Source organism: Dermacentor variabilis, unplaced genomic scaffold (assembly GCF_050947875.1).
Source record: "Dermacentor variabilis isolate Ectoservices unplaced genomic scaffold, ASM5094787v1 scaffold_12, whole genome shotgun sequence".
NCBI lineage: Eukaryota > Metazoa > Arthropoda > Arachnida > Ixodida > Ixodidae > Dermacentor > Dermacentor variabilis.
This window is the reverse complement of record NW_027460280.1, coordinates 10,242,402-10,264,671: the sequence shown is the minus strand read 5'-3', so window position 1 is coordinate 10,264,671 and position 22,270 is coordinate 10,242,402. Positions and strand designations below refer to the sequence as shown.

The 22,270-nt window shown below is 43.2% G+C and overlaps 1 protein-coding gene across 11 annotated transcripts in view; it reads right to left on the bottom strand.

The window, feature by feature from the left end:
* Vps8 (vacuolar protein sorting 8) overlaps positions 1-22,270 on the bottom strand; it is a 947,651-nt gene that overhangs the window by 185,440 nt on the left and 739,941 nt on the right. For all 11 annotated transcript variants that reach the window (XR_012825005.1, XM_075677146.1, XM_075677136.1 and 8 more), the window contains 2 exons: positions 20,187-20,236; positions 12,567-12,711 (listed from right to left, as the gene is read on the bottom strand). Coding sequence is in view for 10 of the 11 variants with exons in the window: in XM_075677146.1 (XP_075533261.1) it covers positions 12,567-12,711; positions 20,187-20,236 (195 nt within the window). In the remaining variant the exon portion in view is untranslated. The remainder of the gene's footprint in view (positions 1-12,566; positions 12,712-20,186; positions 20,237-22,270) is intronic.

Genomic DNA, 22,270 nt, shown 5'->3' with positions numbered 1-22,270 from the left:
CTCATGCAGCTTGACTAGCCCCACCTCCCATTGGGGTGGGGGGATGTGGTTATGCGCGACTCTCACGTGTCCTCTATGTCGTTTTCCCACTTAGCTTTCATCTCCTGTAATCTGGCTTCGCCGCGTGGCCTGGTGCTCGCGGCAGTCGGCGTGGTTGATGCGCATTGCGAGAGATGGCGCGAGTGTGGCTCTGCTAGCGCCACCTAACGGCAAGGTTACTTGGGGGCAAAAAGTAGAAAGGCTCTTCCTCTTTGGCTCGGGATCGACAAGCGGTGTGGACGTTTTGCGCATACGCCGATCCATGCTTCTGCGTGGATTGGCGACCCTCTTGTGAGGCCCATACCAGGTAGGACGAACACGATCGTTCGAACGTGCCAATGCTTGTGTGATCATACGTGCGAACGACCAGGTGTTGGTGTCCAGCATAGGGCGAACATATTCGCTCGCTATGTGGTCGCCTTGAGCCGGACTTCAGGGATTTGTTGTGCGCTCATCAGCATGTTTTGTGGATAGCTACTTGGCTAGCAGGCATTAGTCTATGAAAGGTGCAATAAATGCACTTGTGATTGTTTGCACAACTGTGTTGTCGTTCCTTTATCCCAAGAGCACGGGTGAGAACCCACAGCTGAAACAAATCTCTCCATTGTATTTTGTGCTACCCAGCAGTTACTTACTCGTGTGCATGAGAAGCAACAAACAAGTGAGGACGTAGCCCAAGAGTTCTGCCAAACCCTTTGCCATGCCAGCATAACAAGTTTAAAAAGACACTAAAGGCAAATGTGAAGTCGACGTGGACTGTTTAAATATCATTCCAGAAACCTCGCAATGCTTGTTTCGTGCCAAGAAAATATTTAGTTTACGAGAAAATTGCATCTGAAGGGTCCGAATACCTTTATCGCATTTCAAATCCACTGAACTGGGGGAGTGGTGACGTTGCATGCACCATCGCCACCCTTTGCTGTCGTCAGTGAGCAAAACGGTGCCCGACGGACGGCGGTACCGAGTCAAGATTGAGTGGCGTATTTGACGAGACGTTCATTTAAAGGATCGCCAGCTGTTAGTGCGCAGACACGAGAGAGAAAATCTGAGGGCTCTTGCTCTTTGAATATATGACTCTGCCTAGGCCCTACGGAGGAGGTTTCTTAGCTCGGGTTGTATGCGTTTGTCCCCTAGACATGCCAGCATTGCGGAGTGCGATCGAGTTTGTTTACACAACGCTGCTGGCTGCCCGCGCGTTGAGGCAGTGGGAACAGATGCTCCATTTGGTGAACGCTGTCTCTGAAGAGGCAAGTTTCTGACTGGTGTTGCATAAGTCGCGGGTTGCTTTTTTCGTCGCGACGATAGATTGGATTCTTTACAAGCACTGCTCCAGGAGGGCACATGTAACTGGCAAATGGAGGCCTCAGGAGAGCACCTGAGGTTAGCAGGCGGTGCAGGATCTCCAGGGCACCAAAGGGGTAATGGGGCGATCAAAGCTGGAAGCGGGGCGGCCCGTGGGTTGCGGCTGCGGAGACCGAAGTGTCTTAGGAGGTGTTCGCATAAAAAATTGACTGTCCGCGATAGTGGACAGCTGATCTTATACACCCCTGGCACGCGCAGGCCTTGGCGAGCCCCAACCCATGGACCAGTACGGGTTCTAGCTTTGGTGTCCCCATTGCTGCTGTGGTGTCCTGGAGGCGCCGCCGATAATGTGAAATAATGACACGTTGTTACAATTAGTAAAAAACAGCATTGATTAAATATAATTATGTCTAGCCGCCAACAGCATGAGCGCCACAGGAGTGAGACAGTCTGTCCAACAAAGCGGTCGCCAAATCGGACGTCAGTTGCCCGCCTACAACATGCGCTAAGAAACCTCCTCCGTAGTGCCTAGGCAGAGTCGTGTATTCAAGGAGCAAAAGCCCCCAGATTTTCTCTCTCGTGCCCGCTCTTACTCGCGCCTGTGCACAAACGGCTGGCGATCCAATGAACGTCGCATGCGGATTCGCCGCTACAGCTGCTTTTTGCTCCGTAGACTGTTCAGGCATCCCGCATCATCACGTGGAAGTTGAATTCTTCGCTACTAGCAGTTTGTGTGAGTTTCACAAGCCAGCAAAACTAGCGCAGCACTACATGATAGCTACTGAAACGAGAAAGAGCAGGCAGCGTGGAGTTTAGCGAAAACGAAACCCTTCGACCGCCCGTGCCCTTGTCAGGTTTATGTCAATAAGCACTTTTTTTCTAAAAGTGAAATAGAACTGGACAAGTAGCATTTTGTTTCGTCTTATAATACAATACGAGGATTTTTTGTGCAACGAGTGGTTGAGTTCTAGTGACAGAATTTAACTGAGGAGTCCTATCGTCATCATGCCAGTACTTGAATGTCCCCGGGGATTCTCTAATAATGTCCTGCATTTACCTCGATTTCTCTATTATTAAGGCTCTGTTTGCGATAATATTGATGCTTTAGAGGTTCTTGAGCACTAATCTATCACTTTAGCTTGACTGATTATTTGCCATTATCCCTTGAAGCAAATGGACCAATTGGTGACCTGTTTAGAAAATGTGTCTGGAAGCAATAACCATGTCTTCTGCTTAGAAAACGTACAAGAAGCACATTCTACAGGCATTAGAAGCAGACTCGAAAAGAAATCTGCGTTGACTGCTGGCAATCCTGTTGCTCTTGCAATAAACGGATCATCTGACCTTCGTGGTCGTCCAGCTGTCGCTCTGCTTGCAACATTTTGTGATCTGGATTTATGCTCTAGAAAGACTGTGATGCTGGTTTTGCACATTGTTTAGCAGTGCAACGCTTTAATGCAGGCAATGCTTTTGCAAGAAGTCTTGTTGCAGTTTGATAGGTGATATTGTTCTGTTTGTCACTGATGCATATCTGAAAAACCGGTCCAGCGTGCCCTCTGCTGCTCACCTGCCTGTTATCGTAATGCTCAAGAGTTTTTGTCAACTCAGACAAAAATTTCAGGCACTTTGTAAGAGCATGGGCATGCAACTAACAGTTTTATTTATAGTCTGCCCTACTCGCTTGTTTTCTTTTTATGAATCCCTGAACTATGTGCTCAAGTACTAGAGGTTCCTCATGAGTTTCCTCGGAAGTGATGAAGCCAAAAGCGAAAACAGAGGTGTGCGAATACCAAAAAGTGAATTTTGAATAGAATGTTAAATCAAATCAAGAAAAAAAAAGACACGAATGTTGATTCAAATATCAGAAATTTTATCACAACGGTTAATGCTTACAAATTTTGGCAAGTAAACATAATGCTGCACATGCTTGGGAGCATCCTAGTCACCATTATCATCACCACCATCATCATCATCAGCCTATTTTATGTCCACTGGAGGACGAAGGCGATCTCAATTACCCCTGTCCTATGCCAACCGATTCCAGCTAGCACCTGCGAATTTCTTAATTTCATCATCCCACCTAGTCTTCTGCCATCCTCGACTGCGTTTCACTTCTCTTGGCACCCATTCTGTAACCCTAATGGTCCACCGGTTATCTAATATACGTATTACATGACCTGCCCAACTCCATTTCTGTCCCTTAATGTCAATTAGAATATCAGCTATCCCTGTTTGCTCTCTGATCCACACCACTCTCTTCCTGTCTCTTAATGTTATGCCTAACATTCTTCATTCTATCGCTCTTTGGCCAGTTCTTAACTTGTTTTCGAGTTTCTTTGTCAGTCTCCAAGTTTCTGCCCCATATGTCAACACCAGTAGAATGCGCTGACTGTACACCATTCTTCTTAATGATAATGGTACGCTTCCAGTCAGAATCTGACAATGTCTACCAAATGCCCTCCAACCCATTTTTATTCATCTGTAAATTTTCTTCTCATAATCAAGGTCCCCTGTAAGTAATTGATCTACGTAAACATACTCTCACAGACTCTAGAGGCTGACTGGCGATCCTGAACTCTTGTTCCCTCTCCTGGCTATTGATCATTATCTTTGTCTTCTGCATATTAATCTTCAACTTCACTCTTATACTCTCTCTGTTAAGGTCCTCAAACAAATGATTGAGCCTCCTAGTATCGCATAACAAGAATGTAGCCAGTTATTAAAACATAGATACATAGAAATCAAGATATATAGTATGGTTTCTTATTAAAGGAAACTCCAAATTAGTATGCCAGAGCTAGTTACAGCTCAGTTCTATCGTATAAAGGTCTGAAAAATATTTTTTTTATAGATAGGATGTCTGTTGAATAGAATGAAGTGCTTTTTTTTCCCTCTGAAGGTAAAGAATTAGTGATGTTATGTAGTAATGAGTACCATTGAGGTTCTCAGTTTAACAGTGTACCTGTGTTTTATGGCAATTTTTTCACTGCATGGAAAGTTTTGCTTTCCTGTATTTTTTGTGATATACAGAAGAGCTTTCCCATACTTACGGCATGTGGGATATCATAAGGCTAATCTACGGGACAGACAAAATCATGAACCATGCATCATGTAGCTTGATCACTACTCTGCGCGTAGCAATCTTCAGTGCTATGCAGGTCGGACACAGGTCAATGGTAAAGAGCAGGCGCTTTTTCATTGTCAGGTTCGGTGTGATTTATCACCCGTCAGACTCTGAGATCGAGGTTGCAGCAAGTTCGTGCGATGCTCCCCTCCTCCATCTCCCCTCCTCAGCAAAGATTTTAATATAAGTTTGTAACAGACTAATAGAAATTCTATTGGTTGTATTGGTTTATCTATAACACCAATAGGTGCTGTGTGTTAAAGGGACTGACAACTGGCCAGAATGTGTTGTAAGACGTTGATGGAAATGAAATGACCATGATTTATAGTGATCGAATTCAGCACGCTGTTCGGGACTGAAGAAGGAAATATAATTTTAAATTGGCAAAGAAAGTCAGAAAAACCAGAAAGTGGCGAGGACTGGCGGTGAAATCTTGATACTTCGAATTGTATCAAGAGATTAGTGTACGTAAGTCGACTGTCATTAAGTGCAGTATAATTATTGCATAAAATTGCAGTTAGTATATAATTATTAGACACTTTGCGCTTTATTCTATGTGTATTACTAAGTAAAGAAAGTCCATGCTAATTATCAGCACTCTTGCTGTTGTATGCGCACGAGTATAGCACAAGTTTGCAAGTACCCAGAGTTTTATGATCTCCCTACGATACAAGATGCCATCAACGAGTTGTGCTGTAAATGAGAACGTTTTTGCCTTTGGTTGGCGCCTCTGTCACGCTGCACCGACGCCGAGCTCTCGACCGACTGTCGGCAGATTGTTGGCGTCGGTACAGTGTGATAGAGGCGCCAACACAAAGGCAAAAATGCTGTCGCCGACAGTCAGCAGACCGAAATTGGTGTTGGGTCGGCCTAGTGTGAGTGAGCATTTATCAATCGGCATTCTCCAGGCGTGCTGCTTATGGCGGGGACAATGGTCTATCTTGCAAATTGTATTTGTTGCTTTCGCTGCCGCTTTCGTCCATCGAAGCATGACATTCAGGTGCTACTTCGTAAGGATCTAAATTCTGAGTAGGCATGCGAGCTAAAATCCTTTGTTACAGCTCGCTTAGGACTTCGAGAGACAACATCGGAAATCAGAAGCACATGCTTGGCTACAGCAACACGAACTATGTATCACGTGTAAAAGCATCGTTTCATTTTCGATGTGCTTGGTTTTGTTTTGACTAGTCAAATACCAAAGCAGTTAGACAGGAAACCGTAAAAACACATAGCTATTATCGCAGAAATACTTTAACACCTTGGAAAACATCAATCGCAGGAACGTCGACTTGATAAACAAAATAATATTTTCTCACACCTACGGCCGCACTTGTCGTCTGCCTCCCACTAGTGCCGGCCTATAATCACTATCGTGTTCACCTATCACAGTTTTCAGCATGCTTCCAGTGAACGACTTCATCCTCACTGCAGATGGAAAAATTCTGATAAAAAATGTTTCATGTCGTTTTCCGCGTTACTACCTCAAGATTATATGCTCTGGCCAGTAAGCTTTCCATTGCGCTAAAAAAAAAGCGGGTACCATGAAAATTGGTTGTCAGTTCCTTTAAGGGCTGACAGTACATGCTGTAAAATGCTCGAACATATTATTTTTACCAATCTGGTTAATTTCCTTGACTTTAACTAATTTTTTACATCAGCACAACACGGTTTTCGGAAATCTTACTCCTGTGAAACCCAATTAATATCGTTTACACAAGCACTACACCATATTCTTGACAAATCATCACTAGCTGATTGTATATTCTTAGATTTTTCAAAAGCATTCGACAAGGTGTGTCACAAACTATTACTTCATAAACTAAAACGACTTAACATAAACGGTAACCTTTTGAAATGGATTGAGTGTTTTCTTCTCAGCCGCTTGCAATTTGTCTGTGCTAACGGCATTAACTCCAGTTTTACAGACGTCCATTCAGGTGTTCCACAGGGTTCCGTCCTTGGACCCCTACTGCTCCTAATTTACATTAATGATCTTCCCTCGCTTATCAACTCCCATATCCATCTGTTCGCTGATGATTGCATCATTTTCAGAAAAGTTGCCAATGCTAACAATATTGAATTACTTCAGTTGGACCTAACCACTATAGGGAACTGGTGCAATGAATGGTTAATGGAGCTCAATATTGACAAATGCAAAGTCATGCGTGTTTCTAGGAAAACATCTACAATACCATCGTACTACATTAACAACATGTCGTTGGAATCAGTTTCTTCATATAAATATCTTGGTGTTTGCATCACTTCTAACCTCAGCTGGTCTCTTCATACTGAGAACATAATTAAAAATGTTAATCGCATGCTTGGCTACATACGTCGCAACTTTTTCAATGTAGCATCTAATTTGAAACTTTTGTTATATAAAACTTTCATACGACTGAAACTCGAGTATGTGACTCTGGTATGGGACCCTGCTCATGAAAAGCTAATCACTGATCTCGAGATGGTTCAAGATAACTTTGTACGTTTTATTCTTGCTAACTTCAACCGCACAGCAAGTATAACTAACATGAAAGCTAATCTTTGCCTCTGGCATCTCGCACAAAAGTGTCTCGTATTGCCCTCTTCTACAAGTTGTACCATTATCATACTCTACAAGATCACCTCATCCCCCATCCAATTTATGTATCCCGTTGCATGGATCATCAGTAGAAAGTCGGCATTTTGTCATGCAACACTAAAAGTTTTTCACAATCATTCCTGCCACGAACCTCACGTGACTGGAACCATCTTCCCGCCGAAGTTGTAGGCCTTACTAATTATGAACAGCTCCGTGAAGCCTTAGCTAATATTGGATATACAGGTGCCATTTAAACATTCATGCAACCAACTGTATTTTTCTTCATTATTTTGTATTTACCACTTCCCCTCTGTAATGCCCTTGGCCCTGGGGGTATAATAAATAAATAAATAAAAATAAAATAGACCAAGGTAGTGTAGCATGTGCACACATTACGTCACATTGCTGAGAACAACAAAACTTTAAAATTAAACCTCAATATAACAAAATTTTCAATAGAACGAATTATTTTATCCTTAATAACCTTTGTCCACTGAACGTCATGTATTTGGAACCTCAAAATAACGAAGTGTGTTTGTATGCGATTTCAATATAACGAAATTTAACTGCCGCCACAAAGGAATGCCCAGACAATAAATTGAAACTTCTGCAGACACAGATGGTCAAATGAATAAATTGCAAGCGTCTGCTTGCAAATGCACCTCTCAAATCACGTGCCACACAACAAAGCGACCGCTGAAGTGAAGCCGCATCATGTTTTGCATAAAGTCCAAGTGCGATATGATCCTATTGCGGCCTGCGCATTGTGTGCTTTAGGTGCAAGTGAAAGTGTGCGAGGGTGACACAAGAAAGCATAGCCTTCCCGCACGAGCAAAGGGAAATAGGTGGAGGGGCGCAAGCTTGTGGCAACATGATCAAGCGCACGCAAGAGAGGGCAGGTAAGTTTGCACACGTCTCGATTTCTGGTGTGCATTTCGGCCTTGACTGTGCCTGGCCATAAGCCTGGCTGAGCGCACACACAGCCACACACTCAGCTTTAGAGGTAACGTGTGTGCAAAGAGTGGGCATGCCGAGACGGTGTGGCATCATGTAAGCTGTTTTCCAGCGTATTTATTATTAGAGATTGCATAATCTCAAGTTTGAGTGACCTGTTGGAGCGAGAGACAGACGAAGCATTCGCTCCCCACTGCCGATGCTTTCCATGATAGCATTGTCCCAGTGCAAGCCACGTTATCAGCCATGGGGTCGGATAGCACGTGAAAGCATGGCTGGCTTTGCTTAATTTGTACTGCTGATGTGAAGATATCGTCGACGTGGCATGAAACTATCATTCGTCGCCGGCTCCCAAATTCATCAAAACTAACTGTTTTCTCATTCAAGTTTTTTTTTTCTATTGCCCGATAATTCGGAAAACTCTGCGGCCCCTTTCCTTGTAAGAAAAATAGATCAGCAACTGTACTTATTTGCATAAAGGGTCAAATTTCAATACAATGAAATTTTGATATATAGAAGCAAGTTGCTGATCTCACCAACTTCATTATATCGAGGCTTAACTGTAGTTTGAAGCACTGGTACTGACAACATAACCAGACGTGGCCAATGCACTCCGATGCATCCAGCATTGAGATGGGTTTTGCTCAATCCATGCATTGGTCGCGCTGACTGTGCTGACCCATAATGCATTGCATAAAAGAAAAAAATGGCGCCTGCCCCACTTCGCTGACACTTGCAGACGACCATTCTAAGTGGCACATGGGTTGGGGATTGTTCTGCGCATGCTCCAAGGAGAGCAGCCGATGCCGTGTGCACTCGAGTATAGAGGGGACAGCACATTGGCTGGCGCAACATAAGTGGCGTAGCTTGACTGGCTGCAAGCGACGCTCGCCCAGGCGCTGATAACGTCGGACTCTTAATGTGCCTTTAGACTTATTAGTCTTATACAAACAATGTTGCGTGTCTACTAGTTTCCTTATTAGACTAATAGGTCCTATATAGATTGTCGCTGGTCTGTTAGAGGACATGTATTACTGGATTCTGCCATTCTTGTTTGCTGCCTGCTTCATGCCACAGTGAAAATTGATGAAATATTAGACTTGGAGACGATGCAAGACAAGTGGTCTTACCCCTGTGCTTCGCAGCTTTCAGAATCTATCAGGGCAGATCAATGAGTGGTGTTTCCCCCAGTGCTGATTCTACAAAGTGGAGGTAAATTTCTGCTTATTTATGGTTCTAGTGCAGTACAGAGTTGTTTATTTTCTTTTTTATACTGATGGTGGATGTACTTAAGTACAGTGTCAATGGCCCAATTTTTGCATGCTATGTATGTACATATGCACTAAGTACTGGTGAGTTTGCTGTCATGGCAAGCTTGTTTCCAACAATGCTGTGCTAAATTTGTGCATAGAGTTGCTCTTTATCTGCACACAGTTTCAATATAATACATGAAACATTGTGTACATAGAACGCTGCAATAGGCTGAACGTCTAGTTCACCGCTTTGCTCTCTGCCTCTACTCACATTTTCTTGGGAAGGGGGCCTTTTCTTTAGATATATGAAGCCTTGTGAAACTTTCTCCTAAAAGAGGCTATGTGCAACACCAAATGATGAAGTGTTTTGTGTGCAGGTAGAAATACGGATACTGCAAAGGGCAAGCAAGTGACGCATCTTTGCAACACCTCCAGATTTGTTGCTGTTCTATTAGCAGATACACAACATCATGAAAAGTATGAGAGAGCTTAAAAAAGAACTCAATGGCTTTGTTGAAACAAACCACTGTGCAAGCGAGGGTGTTTATCCAAAACAAATGGCAATCCACAAGGCATTGACTGCATAATGTAATTTAGTACCATATTATTTGTGATAAATTTTATGCAAGAGTTGACTTGCTTTGCATGCAGGGAAGCAATATAGATACAAGCAGAGCCTCTCAATGCTTTTATGGTCATGAAACTTCTCCATAATGCTATGGGAGAGCTTCATATGTTGACCACGCCTTCCACGAGGCAGCGCTAGGGGTCCTATGGGGGCAACGACGAAGGCGCGCGAGCATGTGGCTTATGTGCAGCCACGAGACTACAGGCAGAATGTGATGGTAGTGGTGTGGCAGCTGCTGTTTTCTTTCATGATTTTGCTTTCGATCACGAGCAAGTGCAGTGCATATGATGCGCTAACCTGAGATGCCGAAGACTTGCTGTGTGACGGGTTGCCGCTCTGGTTACAGAGGTACGCACAAAAAATGGTTTTAGCTTCGACTCCAAGCATGTCCGTGTCTGCGAGAAGCATTTTGACCCCCCGGATATTATTCGGACTGACGAGTTTGCGGTTATTTGAATATACTGTCACATATTAAAACACTATGTTTCTCAGAGTACTTTATATTTTATCATACTATCATTACATATTAAAGGATCTTGTCCATTTGTGAGTTTCTGCTGCTTTTTAGAAAGGTCTGCTCTTCTGTGTCCCAATTGCTTTTATTTTGTACGCGTTGCTCTATGCTTCCGATCCCTGCACACATCTTTTTCAATGTGTGGCCACTCACAGCTTATCTTATTTTGGAAGTAAGAGAACAGCCAGCATCAGCTTATCTTATTTTGGAAGTAAGAGAACAGCAGCACTGAATAAAAAATTTTCATATGTCTTCTCGTACTCACCAGCGCCTTCATCGTCACTGCATGACAAAGCAGAAATAAATAGCCCACATAGCAAGAGTCTTCAGCAGTGCTTTGCCACCTCCACAAGTGTCAGCAAAAAGGGATTGTCAAACTGCCAGTGTTTTCATCATGTGATCGCTTCTGTAGCGCGCTCCAGTTCTTAAAGTGCCGCCAAAACGTATGATTTTCAGCGTCAGTCAGCTTTCAGTATTTGTTGCAAGGTAAGCACCAGTCGTAAGCTTATGTAAATAATCTTATGCACTTTGACAAAAGCAAGGACTCGGCCGACATGGCCACAATCGGAACACGAATGCTACTGACCGCCACGCTAGACCTTCCAGTGTGACATTGCAGACAAGTTGCGATGAAAATAATGGCAAAGTAATGTGCAGGCTGGGCGCATGTACGAAAAAATCCTGTTTATAACAAGCAGCGAGAGAAAGTAAGCGCGCTATTATATCAGAAAACAGCCGCTAGCAAGGTTTACTAGCGACCGGTGTCAGTTACACGGGGTTATTAATGTCTGGATGTTGCCGCCAAGCTTCCAGATAACCACAAATGGACAGTCAGCGGTGCGCAGTCACTGAACACTGCAAAACGCTAGACCACAAGATTGACTTCAACAAGACTGCTGTGCTGGAAACCGAGCCAAATCCATGCAGGAGGCTGCTTTTTGAGTCGTGGCACATTCAGTAAACAAACGGGAATGTTAATCGCTCCTGGGGGAACCTTCCCTCGTCTTACTCCCATGGCGTGCGTTCATTGACCCACCGGTTGTCCACACGTGGGTTTAAAAAGCCACGCTGCACCTTGCCCGCAGTCACACCCTGAAGAAGGAACCGAGCTGGTTTTGAAACGTCGGTATTTATAAAAAAAACTTGGTTTAAATATTTACTTTCGTCTTACCTTAAATAATGGGTTAAGTAGCGTCCATACTAAGGACAAATATCAGCCCCCCGAAAGCACAAATACTAAAGAATGTCAGCCTGTTTGCCGAAAAACAGCCGCTGCGAACAGCTTGTGCGTCTGTTTTGTGCCTCCCTCCTTGACAGCTGCGCCATTAGCGTCATGCGCTGTCTCTATATGAAACTTTGGCCGAAGTCTCATGACCAGGAAAAGCATTTAAAGACTCTCATACAAGTCAACAAAGCCTGCAGTGAAAGGTTTCCAACCTCGTTGCCACCAAAACACAGGCAATTTACTATACATAAATGTGAACTGTTATAAATTCTTGCAGGTGACCGAGGACTAATATATTTGCGTGAGAAATCCATAAACCTGCATAAATGAATATATGGCCATGTGATGGAGAAACAGAGCCAGAGCTTCTCTGCTGGAAATGACAGTGGGAAAACTACACTACTATGTTGGGACGAGCATCTGGCTCCTATGAGAACTATGAGAAGTGTTATAAATAAAATACACTGTGCCGTTTGACGTCCAGATGCTGCACAACCCGCTATGATGCACGGGATTAATTGTGATTGCCTGAGGTTCTTTGAGCGTAACACGGCACACAAGTTTTTTGTGCAAGACTGCCCTGTAAGCACAGAGCAGCTGTCTCTCTGCTAATAATGGTTAGAAGAGAGCATTACATGCAGCAGGCATCAGGGTAGGGACAGAGCAGATGACAAAGTGCGTTCGTACAAGTAGATCAGGCAGGATGATCAAGGAGCCAGCATTGAAAAGCGGAGAGCACCGAGTTTGGCCTTGCGGCGTGTCCACGATTACAGGTCATGGCAGCAGCTCTCTCCCTCCTGCATGTGTTTTGTCTGGCATAGTGCCACCTGACAAATGCGCTACAAACCACCCATCAGCATTTCACAATCTGTCACTTTCAGGTGAGCGGAGTTGGCACTGTGTTACACTCTGCTAGCAAGTGAATGTAGAGCGCATGAAATGCACTCACCTCCAGAGTCTCCTCAATGCGATAGCCTTCAGCAGAGACCAGAAAGGGGCCCACAGCATCAGGGTCAAACTGGCACATGAGCTCAATGTACCGCTCCTGCACTGCAGCAGCAACGCTATCCTTGGCACCCTGAGTTGGGGCTTCCCTGCAGAGCAGATCCAGACCCACCTTTTTTCAACTAGTTAGGAAAAGTGCCCATTATCCATTTGTCCCTTTTAGGTTGCAGGTTGGTTTTTAGTTTGCTGTCATATCACTTGAATATGTTGATTTAGCAACACTCACCTGCACAATCACTTTTGCACCACTTTTATTGAAATAATTGATTTTCAATTCTGCAGGGTCGTGCTCTGATGTTCTCATTTCATTTGTAAAGCCCATGCTGATGTAGAACACCATGAAAAGTCATGGCCTCACACACTGACACTGCTGGCATCAACTGTAGATATTCAGTCACACTGTGAAACATGCCCCCTACTGTGCGAGTGCGTCAGAAAGAATGTTCCCAGTCACCACAACAAGCACATTTTGTTCAGTTTGCCACATAACTTCATTTATAGTTGCAGTATATTCTCTAGCAAAAAAACTGATAGAAATTTCTAGAAATTTGTTAGGAATATGCATAGGTTGTACGGGTCCTTTATGAGTCTGATATATATTCCTACCTGGCCCATAGAACTCTTAACCAGACTGGTAGGCAGCAAATAGATCTCACTGTGCTGCCTACAAGACCAAATAGGATGATGTATCAATTTTTTAAACCCAGACAGAGATCATCATACATCATCATCATCATCATGATCAGCCTGGTTACGCCCACTGCAGGGCAAAGGCCTCTCCCATACTTCTCCAACTACCCCGGTCATGTACTAATTGTGGCCATGTCGTCCCTGCAAACTTCTTAATCTCATCCGCCTACCTAACTTTCTGCCACCCCCTGCTACGCTTCCCTTCCCTTGGAATCCAGTCCGAACCCATAATGACCATCGGTTATCTTCCCTCTTCATTACATGTCCTGCCCATACCCCATTTTTTTTCTTGATTTCAACTAAGATGTCATTAACCCGCATTTGTTCCCTCACCCAATCTGCTCTTTTCTTATCCCTTAACGTTACACCTATCATTCTTCTTTCCATAGCTCGTTGCGTCGTCCTCAATTTGAGTAGAACCCTTTTCGTAAGCCTCCAGGTTTCTGCCCTGTAGGTGAGTACTGGTAAGACACAGCTATTATATACTTTTCTCTTGAGTGATAATGGCAACCTGCTGTTCATGATCTGAGAATGCCTGCCAAACACACCCCAGCCCATTCTTATTCTTCTGATTATTTCCGTCTCATGATCCGGATCCGTGGTCACTACCTGTCCTAAGTAGATGTATTCCCTTACCACTTCCAGTGCCTCGCTACCTATCGTAAACTGCTGTTCTCTTCCGAGACTGTTAAACATTACTTTAGTTTCCTGCAGATAAATTTTTAGACCCACCCTTCTGCTTTGCCTCTCCAGGTCAGTGAGCATGCATTGCAATTGGTCTCCTGAGTTACTAAGCAAGGCAATATCATCAGTGAATCGCAAGTTACTAAGGTATTCTCCATTAACTTTTATCCCCAATTCTTCCCACTCCAGGTCTCTGAATACCTCCTGTAAGCACGCTGTGAATAGCAATGGAGAGATTGTATCTCCCTGCCTGACACCTTTCTTTATTGGGATTTTGTTGCTTTCTTTATGGAGGACTACGGTGGATGCGGAGCCGCTATAGATATTTTTCAGTATTTTTACATATGGCTCGTCTACACCCTGATTCCGTAATACCTCCATGACTGCTGAGGTTTCAACTGACTCAAACGCTTTTTTGTAATCAATGAAAGCTATATATAAGGGTTGGTTATATTTCGCACATTTCTCTATCACCTGACTGATAGTGTGAATATGGTCTATTGTTGAGTAGCCTTTACGGAATCCTGCCTGGTCCTTTGGTTGAGAGAAGTCTAAGGTGTTCCTGATTCTATTTACGATTACCTTAGTAAATACTTTGTAGACGATGGACAGTAAGCTGATCGGTCTATAATTTTTCAAGTCTTTGGCGTCCCCTTTCTTATGGATTATGATTATGTTAGCGTTCTTCCAAGATTGCGGTACGCTCGAGGTCATGAGGCATTGCTTATACAGGGTGGCCAGCTTCTCTAGAACAATCTACCCACCATCCTTAAACAAATCTGCTGTTACCTTATCCTCCCCAGCTGCCTTCCACCTTTGCATAGCTCCCAAGGCTTTCTTTACTTCTTCCGGCGTTACTTGTGGGATGTCAAATTCCTCTAGACTATTCTCTCTTTCATTATCTTCGTGGGTGCCACTGGTTCCGTATAATTCTCTATAGAATTCCTCAGCCACTTGAACTATTGCATCCATATTAGCAATGATATTGCCGGCTTTGTCTCTTAACACATACAACTGGTTCTTGCCTATTCCTAGTTTCTTCTTCACTGCTTTTAGGCTTCCTCCGTTCCTGAGAGCATGTTCAATTCTATTCATATTATACTTCCTTATGCCAGCTGTGTTATGCTTGTTGATTAACTTGGAAAGTTCTGCCATTTCTATTCTAGTTGTAGGGTTAGAGGCTTTCATACATTGGCACATACTCCTAAACCTTCCCAGTTTAATAGCTTGAATACTTCTTCCAAGCACGCAGTGAATAGCATTAGAGAGATTGTGTCTCCTTGTCTGACCCCTTTCTTCATAGGTATCTTCCTACTTTTCACAGGTATCTTCCTAATTCTAGAAGCGTACGGTGAAGGGCTAGTTGGTATGACATTATGAGAACAAAGAAAAACTGCGCAAAAAAGAACAAGATAGAGAAAGAACCACACGACACAAGTGCAGACTAACAACTGGTTTAATGCTCCAACGCCACTTTCCCACCAACAACAGAACGCATGCGCACCAACCGCAAAGACCAATGCCGCTATCATGTAGTCAAGCCTAGAAACGCCAACTCCTTGCGGTACAAATGTATGGAAGCCTCACTAACACATTTATCCGGCCCTAATCTCGCGATTTCTAAAGCTTCGATTACTTCGCGCTCTTTCTTATCACTTGCGCGTCCGACAACCTTAGTCCTGCCGAAAAGTGGAGTACAAACTTTGCCGTCATGCCTGCAGGTCTTGTAATGCTTAGGAAGATGCTGTCCTCTAGAATCATCTAGTGAATTGGCATGTTCTAATAATCTAATATTAATGCAGCGGCCTGTTTGTCCAACGTACACGTTGCCACAACTCAGCGGAATCTCATAGATGACATTCGCTCTACAAGGCACAAACTTGTTCCTGTGGTTAGTGCTGCACTCGATTTTCTTTTTCCTATCAGGTCTAGCTAAATTACACAGACTGGACAGCTTACAAGGTGCCGAAAAGAGAACCTGTATGCCGAATTTACCCGCGACCCTCTTCAGGCCGTGCGAGACCCTGTGGACATAGGGCATAACTTCATACTTCCTCCTCTCCTGTGGATCCACCCCGCGAGGCTTTGAACTTGGACAGGGACTCGGCAACAGCCCGAAGAAGGGCAAAAGGAAAACCGGCCGACCGAAGGCGATCAGCCTGGGCATCAAAACTAGACTGAACCTTGTGTGGACAGGACTTCACTAACGAAGCCCTGAGGCACGTTGACGCAATCCCCCTCTTGACCAGCTTCGAATGGCTCGAGTTGAAGGGTAGAAGTGCTTTTTTCGACCTAGGCATGTACGCCCAGCAGAGGCGTACATGCTCTTCAGCATACAGGTTCTCTTTTCGGCACCTTGTAAGCTGTCCAGTCTGTGCAATTTAGCTAGACCTGATAGGAAAAAGAAAATCGAGTGCAGCACTAACCACAGGAACAAGTTTGTGCCTTGTAGAGCGAATGTCATCTATGAGATTCCGCTGAGTTGTGGCAACGTGTACGTTGGACAAACAGGCCGCTGCATTAATATTAGATTATTAGAACATGCCAATTCACTAGATGATTCTAGAGGACAGCATCTTCCTAAGCATTACAAGACCTGCAGGCATGACGGCAAAGTTTGTACTCCACTTTTCGGCAGGACTAAGGTTGTCGGACGCGCAAGTGATAAGAAAGAGCGCGAAGTAATCGAAGCTTTAGAAATCGCGAGATTAGGGCTGGATAAATGTGTTAGTGAGGCTTCCATACATTTGTACCGCAAGGAGTTGGCGTTTCTAGGCTTGACTACATGATAGCAGCATTGGTCTTTGCGGTTGGTGCGCATGCGTTCTGTTGTTGGTGGGAAAGTGGCGTTGGAGCATTAAACCAGTTGTTAGTCTGCACTTGTGTCGTGTGGTTCTTTCTCTGTCTTGTTCTTTTTTGCGCAGTTTTTCTTTGTTCTCATAATATCTTCCTAATGTTGTAATAAAGTTTATTTACAAAAGGAAAACAAAGCACTTTCAAAACTGTGGATACTAACTGCAGCTCTAACATGTCAGGCTGAGTTTGTGAATGCCATAAATTAGTCACTAACAACGTGATTTCATTAAAACTTCTTTCTACGCTAGTTGGTGCATACTTGCTTTGAAAATTATAACAGCGCTAACACATGCATCCACAAAAGAACAAGGACAAGACACAAGCAACATGACTAGGGTTTATTTTACACTCCATTATTTAAACAATAAGCAAGGAACTTTAGCTATATTTAAACCAACACATAAGAGGAAAAACACAGACTGACGTACCAACATCACCATGCCCATTTGTGCTCACAGATGCTGCATAGAATGCCATGTCTAATTGGCACATGTTTTTATCACATTCCAACTTCATATAAAGCTATTTTCTCCAGACTATGCGCTTTTGCATTCGTCCCACAAGTGTTGTGATATGTGACAGAACACAAGTGAGCTTGTGCAAAGAGAACAAACTGGCATGGCACACTGACAGGAAGCAACGAAACGGGACAAGCATCACTATTGGTACAAGATCTACAGCAACACATCAGAACATGACAATACAGCAATATTATTTAAGCAAAAGTGAGTACAGATTTGAGAACTTATTCAAGTAAGAACATGGATTTACCATTTTTAAAACCACATATTCATGAATAAAAACAGCCAAACATCAAGCACACATATTGTAAAATCAGAAGACACAATTCTTCACTGGGTGCTAGTTCAACCACTGCACATTGAAATGTGTAAGAGCAGCTTAAACTGTGTAGCCTTCAGCCAGCCACAGCCAAGAACACTATCAGCAACAGGCTTCATATATAGTGTTTGGAGTCTTTGATTCAAGCCGTAATACACTGTTAAAATAAAATTTCAGAGTTTGCTTGTTTCATTCATAAAAAAGACAGTGTCTTGGTCATGCCACCACAGTAAACGGATATACTTGCACCAGCTACATTGAGTCAAAGGAGAAAATAACAAAGTGAGAAAGACAGATGCATGGTGTGAAAGTGATGCTGTTGTACCAAGTAGCACAATTGCTCACTTCAGGCATCATTCAGCTGCTTTACATTCCTCTGCATACAGAGTGAGAAGCTTTACCTCTTCACCATCTGCTAGTGAAGCACTGTTTGTTCACTGTGATCACCCACTCAAGACAGTCACTTGGTTAAGTAGGGTCCTTCGCTACATGTAAGGACACCGACCCGAAACCATGCATAAGTCTTGTAAAATATTGTCATGTTTTGGCTACCGCAACTGTTGATCAGCAGCTGCATCACTACTGCCAACATGCAGACCATGCAATTCCCCAAGCACTTGTTCAACAAGAGTACAATAATGAAGAGTGGCAAATTGGGCTAGCTAGTTCATTAGGAAAACAAGAAGCTATCGCAAGAAAAAATAAACAGTCTAAAATTTTCATGGCTCTGGCTTGTTTAATATATTCAAACATCAAAAAGCTGATTCTTACAAAATACCATAAAGCGTGGTGCACTGTTACCAACTGCTATTTTTTAAAGCTATAATCTGTTATTACCAGACATTCATGTACCATGGCTGAAGACATACTGTTCATCATTACCATGTCTTAAGCGCGGGAGTTAGTCTCTTTCATAAAGGTTTGGTAATGTCGATACAAAAATATTTTGGTCTATTTCCATGCACAAAGGCGCATAACTTCGCTGGGTGTTACATAAACTAGTGGCTCCTCTCTTCTGATGCAGACTGAAAGGTGCTTTGCATGGAGAATTTCAACAGAAAATAGTTTCTGGCATTGCATAATTATACATGAATTCGCTCCAGTAAGAATTTTACAAATAAAAAAACATGCACCTGAGAAGCTGACAAATGCACTGTTGTTAGTCTTTGTAGTCAGAGTGTACTGGAGAGAGTGCAATGTTCATTGGTTGATGACCATTCGGTAATATTCAGTCACACTTGTTGATTCACAGCCACGGTTGTGGACTACAACCTGTTTTTCACTTTCATCCAAGTTCAGGCACAGCTTTCCAGTGCCTAACAAAACTGTCTGCTAACCAGCTCTCATCTCCTGTACACCAAGAAAACTGACTGCTTCTGGTGAAAAATTTAAACTAGCTTTAGCTGCCTGTAACTTTCGAGCAAGTACATAACATTCCAATATTTGTAAAGGAACACCATTAGCTCTGCTGACCAGTTTCACAAGAAGTACATTTCTGCCTTCAAATACAAACGAAGAATGTGACTAAAGAGGTCCTAGTTTAGCCACACTTTTAGGAAGATGCAGAATCTGGTGTACATTGTATGTCATCGCACCCAATCCATACAAAGACTGTGTTCTCATAACAAGCTCTGAGAGAAGATCGGATGATCTCATTATGGTCATCTGAAGGGACGGTGTCCAGTAGAAGTAGATAGACACCCTCCACAAGCAAACTGAAATGTCTGACATACTTATCCGGCAAAAAGCCATGAAGGCATGGTAATGAATAATGAAGAACCCACCACTTCCATTCATTAGCTGATAATCTTCTTGGTGTACGTGTGAACCAATTCTGTAGCTTGATTGCCAATAACCTCCTGTTTAAAGAGGCTAAACTTTGTCATGAACCAATGTAAGCATCTTTTCTCTTTTAAATGTGATCACATTTTTATTCTTTTTAAGCTGTTGTATGGTGTATATTTGTTGTTTAGGTTTGTTCCAATAATCCTTCCTTTGCAACTCCTGGGCTTCATATTTTAGTTATATGTATTGTCTTTTATGATAATATAAATACATTATTTCTGACTCATTTTTTGGGCAATCGAGGAAGCTTGCTTCTCCTTGAAGCACGTTACACCTATACAACACACATAGATACTGATAGACTATAGATGTCGCAAGCTAATACGAATACACTATTACACTAATAAAAAGAATGTACTAGTAGACCTGTACAAGCAGAATAGCACCGATACGTTCAAAACAGAACTAAAAAGGAATTTTATCAGTGTATCAGTTGTATAGTTTCATAATGCAATAGAAAAAAAACTGATAGAATTTTTATCAGTTTATCATATATTTCCTGCTAGGGTTCCATTTGCAAAAATATGACATTAAAATAAATGTTTGCACCTGTGTCCAAAGCATGCTGATCACAAGCCTCCATATGGAAGTGTGCCAGATGCTCAACAGAGAGCAGCATGCATGCCCCTGCTGTGGCTCTGTGTCCTACCTGCTATTCCAGACACCCTGCAAGAACTGGTAGAGCACCCACGGCTGGCCCTGCAAGCAAAAATGTGCTCACAGTGAAGGTTGACTGCACAAAAAGTCACTGGGAAATGTAAACATATGCTGCCAAAACTACCATTTTGGTCATGTCCAATTCCCAATAAGAGGAATTTCTGTTTGAGTTGCAACAACCTTTATTGCTATTTTCTGCAGTGAGTGCCATGTAGTGCTAATATAAGCCTGTGTCGCAAGTCAAAACTACACACTAATGTCATCCTGTGAAGCTAAATATGCCACTGGCAAAATGCCTTGCTGAAGATCTAGATTTATTATAAAAAATTACTGCAGAAACTCCCTAGTGGGACTTGTCAGATAGTGCGTCAGCATTCTTTTCAGTTGCTCATCTTGCACACATACGTCTCTGACGCCTCTGAACGCATTAGGTTTGCCGTTCTTTTTGTTTTTTTTTTTTACCTGTATACCATATTTTTGCACGTATAACCCTCACCAAAATTTCTAAGAATGTAACTGTGAAGTGGAAGTGTGGGTCATCTGCGAATTTCGTCTTGATGTGTGGCTTCACAGCAACGCACCCCGCCCTGCCGTGAAGCCATGTTTCAAGGCATGGTTCTCTGCCATGCAAAGTTTCGTTATCTCCTAGATAATCCCACCCTCTCTCCACCCCTGTGTGTTGAAGCTTCCTTCTCCCCTCTTTCATGGTTGCCTATTCTCCTACTCTTTACGGGTCGCCATTTTGACTTTAGTAGCTAGCGAATAGTGCACATGGCGCTGGCAAATTCATACGTCACCCGTTCCTGCGGTGCTATGTCGGTCCTCGAGAAGTGCTTCGTGGTACGACAGTAAGCTAAACTGCCACTGGAATTTTCAGCTTGGTCACATTTGCCTCGTCGCTGTTGCCCATATGGGGCTTGTCCGTCCGTGCTGTCATCCGCTGTCGTGCGAGTGCTAGCTGCGAAGTGATCCAATCATTTCACCTATCATGTGACTGATTCATCCAAGATAACGTCCGCTGTGTGAATAATTTGTCAGTATCACAGAAGAATGGGGGAACTGAGCTACTCGCCATAGATACGACGTGAAAGAGTCGTGCATCAGCGAGTGGCGAGTGTTTTTGAGATTTGAGCGCCGTTGTATGCAGTTATGGCCACTCACGGCACTTTGCGTGCATGAGGGGCCAGTCATGTGGCAATTCCTGTATTAATGGACTTCATTCATTCTTGGAAAAATACTTTTATGTAGGATGCCTTGACCAACAGAAAGCTGGATTGGGAGTTTTTCATGTTGCCCTGCAATTTTCTCATTGACAGTTTCAGTCTAATTATAATATTTGAGAAGTTGATTAATGTAATTATGCAGAATGCAAAAAATAATCTGAGTATCTCCAAGCGATGGCAAACAACATTACCTTGGTTCTGTCAAGCTATGTGGCATTTGCATGTTTGCCATTCTTGGCAGCAGTGGTAGTAGTGCATGCATGCCCAGCTCACACATCCCGGTCTGATTGTACAGAATTTGCTGCTACTGCTGGATCAACTACACGTGTCATCAAGCGGGATATCTTGTCAAGCGAGATATTCAGAAGACCACCAAGTGGTGCTGGCTTGTCCTGGCATCACTACTTCAAGGCTGCCTTCACCTACCATCAACCATTCTTCGCAGCAGCAGCAGTAGTGCTTGTACATCGGCTCATGCATTCCTTTCTGCTCATTCGGGTTGGTTACGACAGTATCTGTCATTTTCTTTGTTATCCTGTTACTGTCGCTACTGCCACAAACTGTTCTTTAAACTACTTGTATCCTTGCAATGAGAGTTTGGTGCTTTTGTAAAGTGCTGTTAAATCAGCTCACTTGTGCTGAGCTCGCTAAGAGAATTGTTGAACTGGAGTCAAGGCTTCTCAATGAATCTCATCATAATACTGATTGCATTGTTGACAATATTGTCGTAAAAATGAAGACCTCTAGGGATTATGTGCTGGAGCTAAAGCATGTGGATAGCCTTGAGTCCAGTTTAAAATTCCTGAATTATCTGGTTGAAAAGCTGCAGAGTGAAAAGGCCTTACTTGTGGCA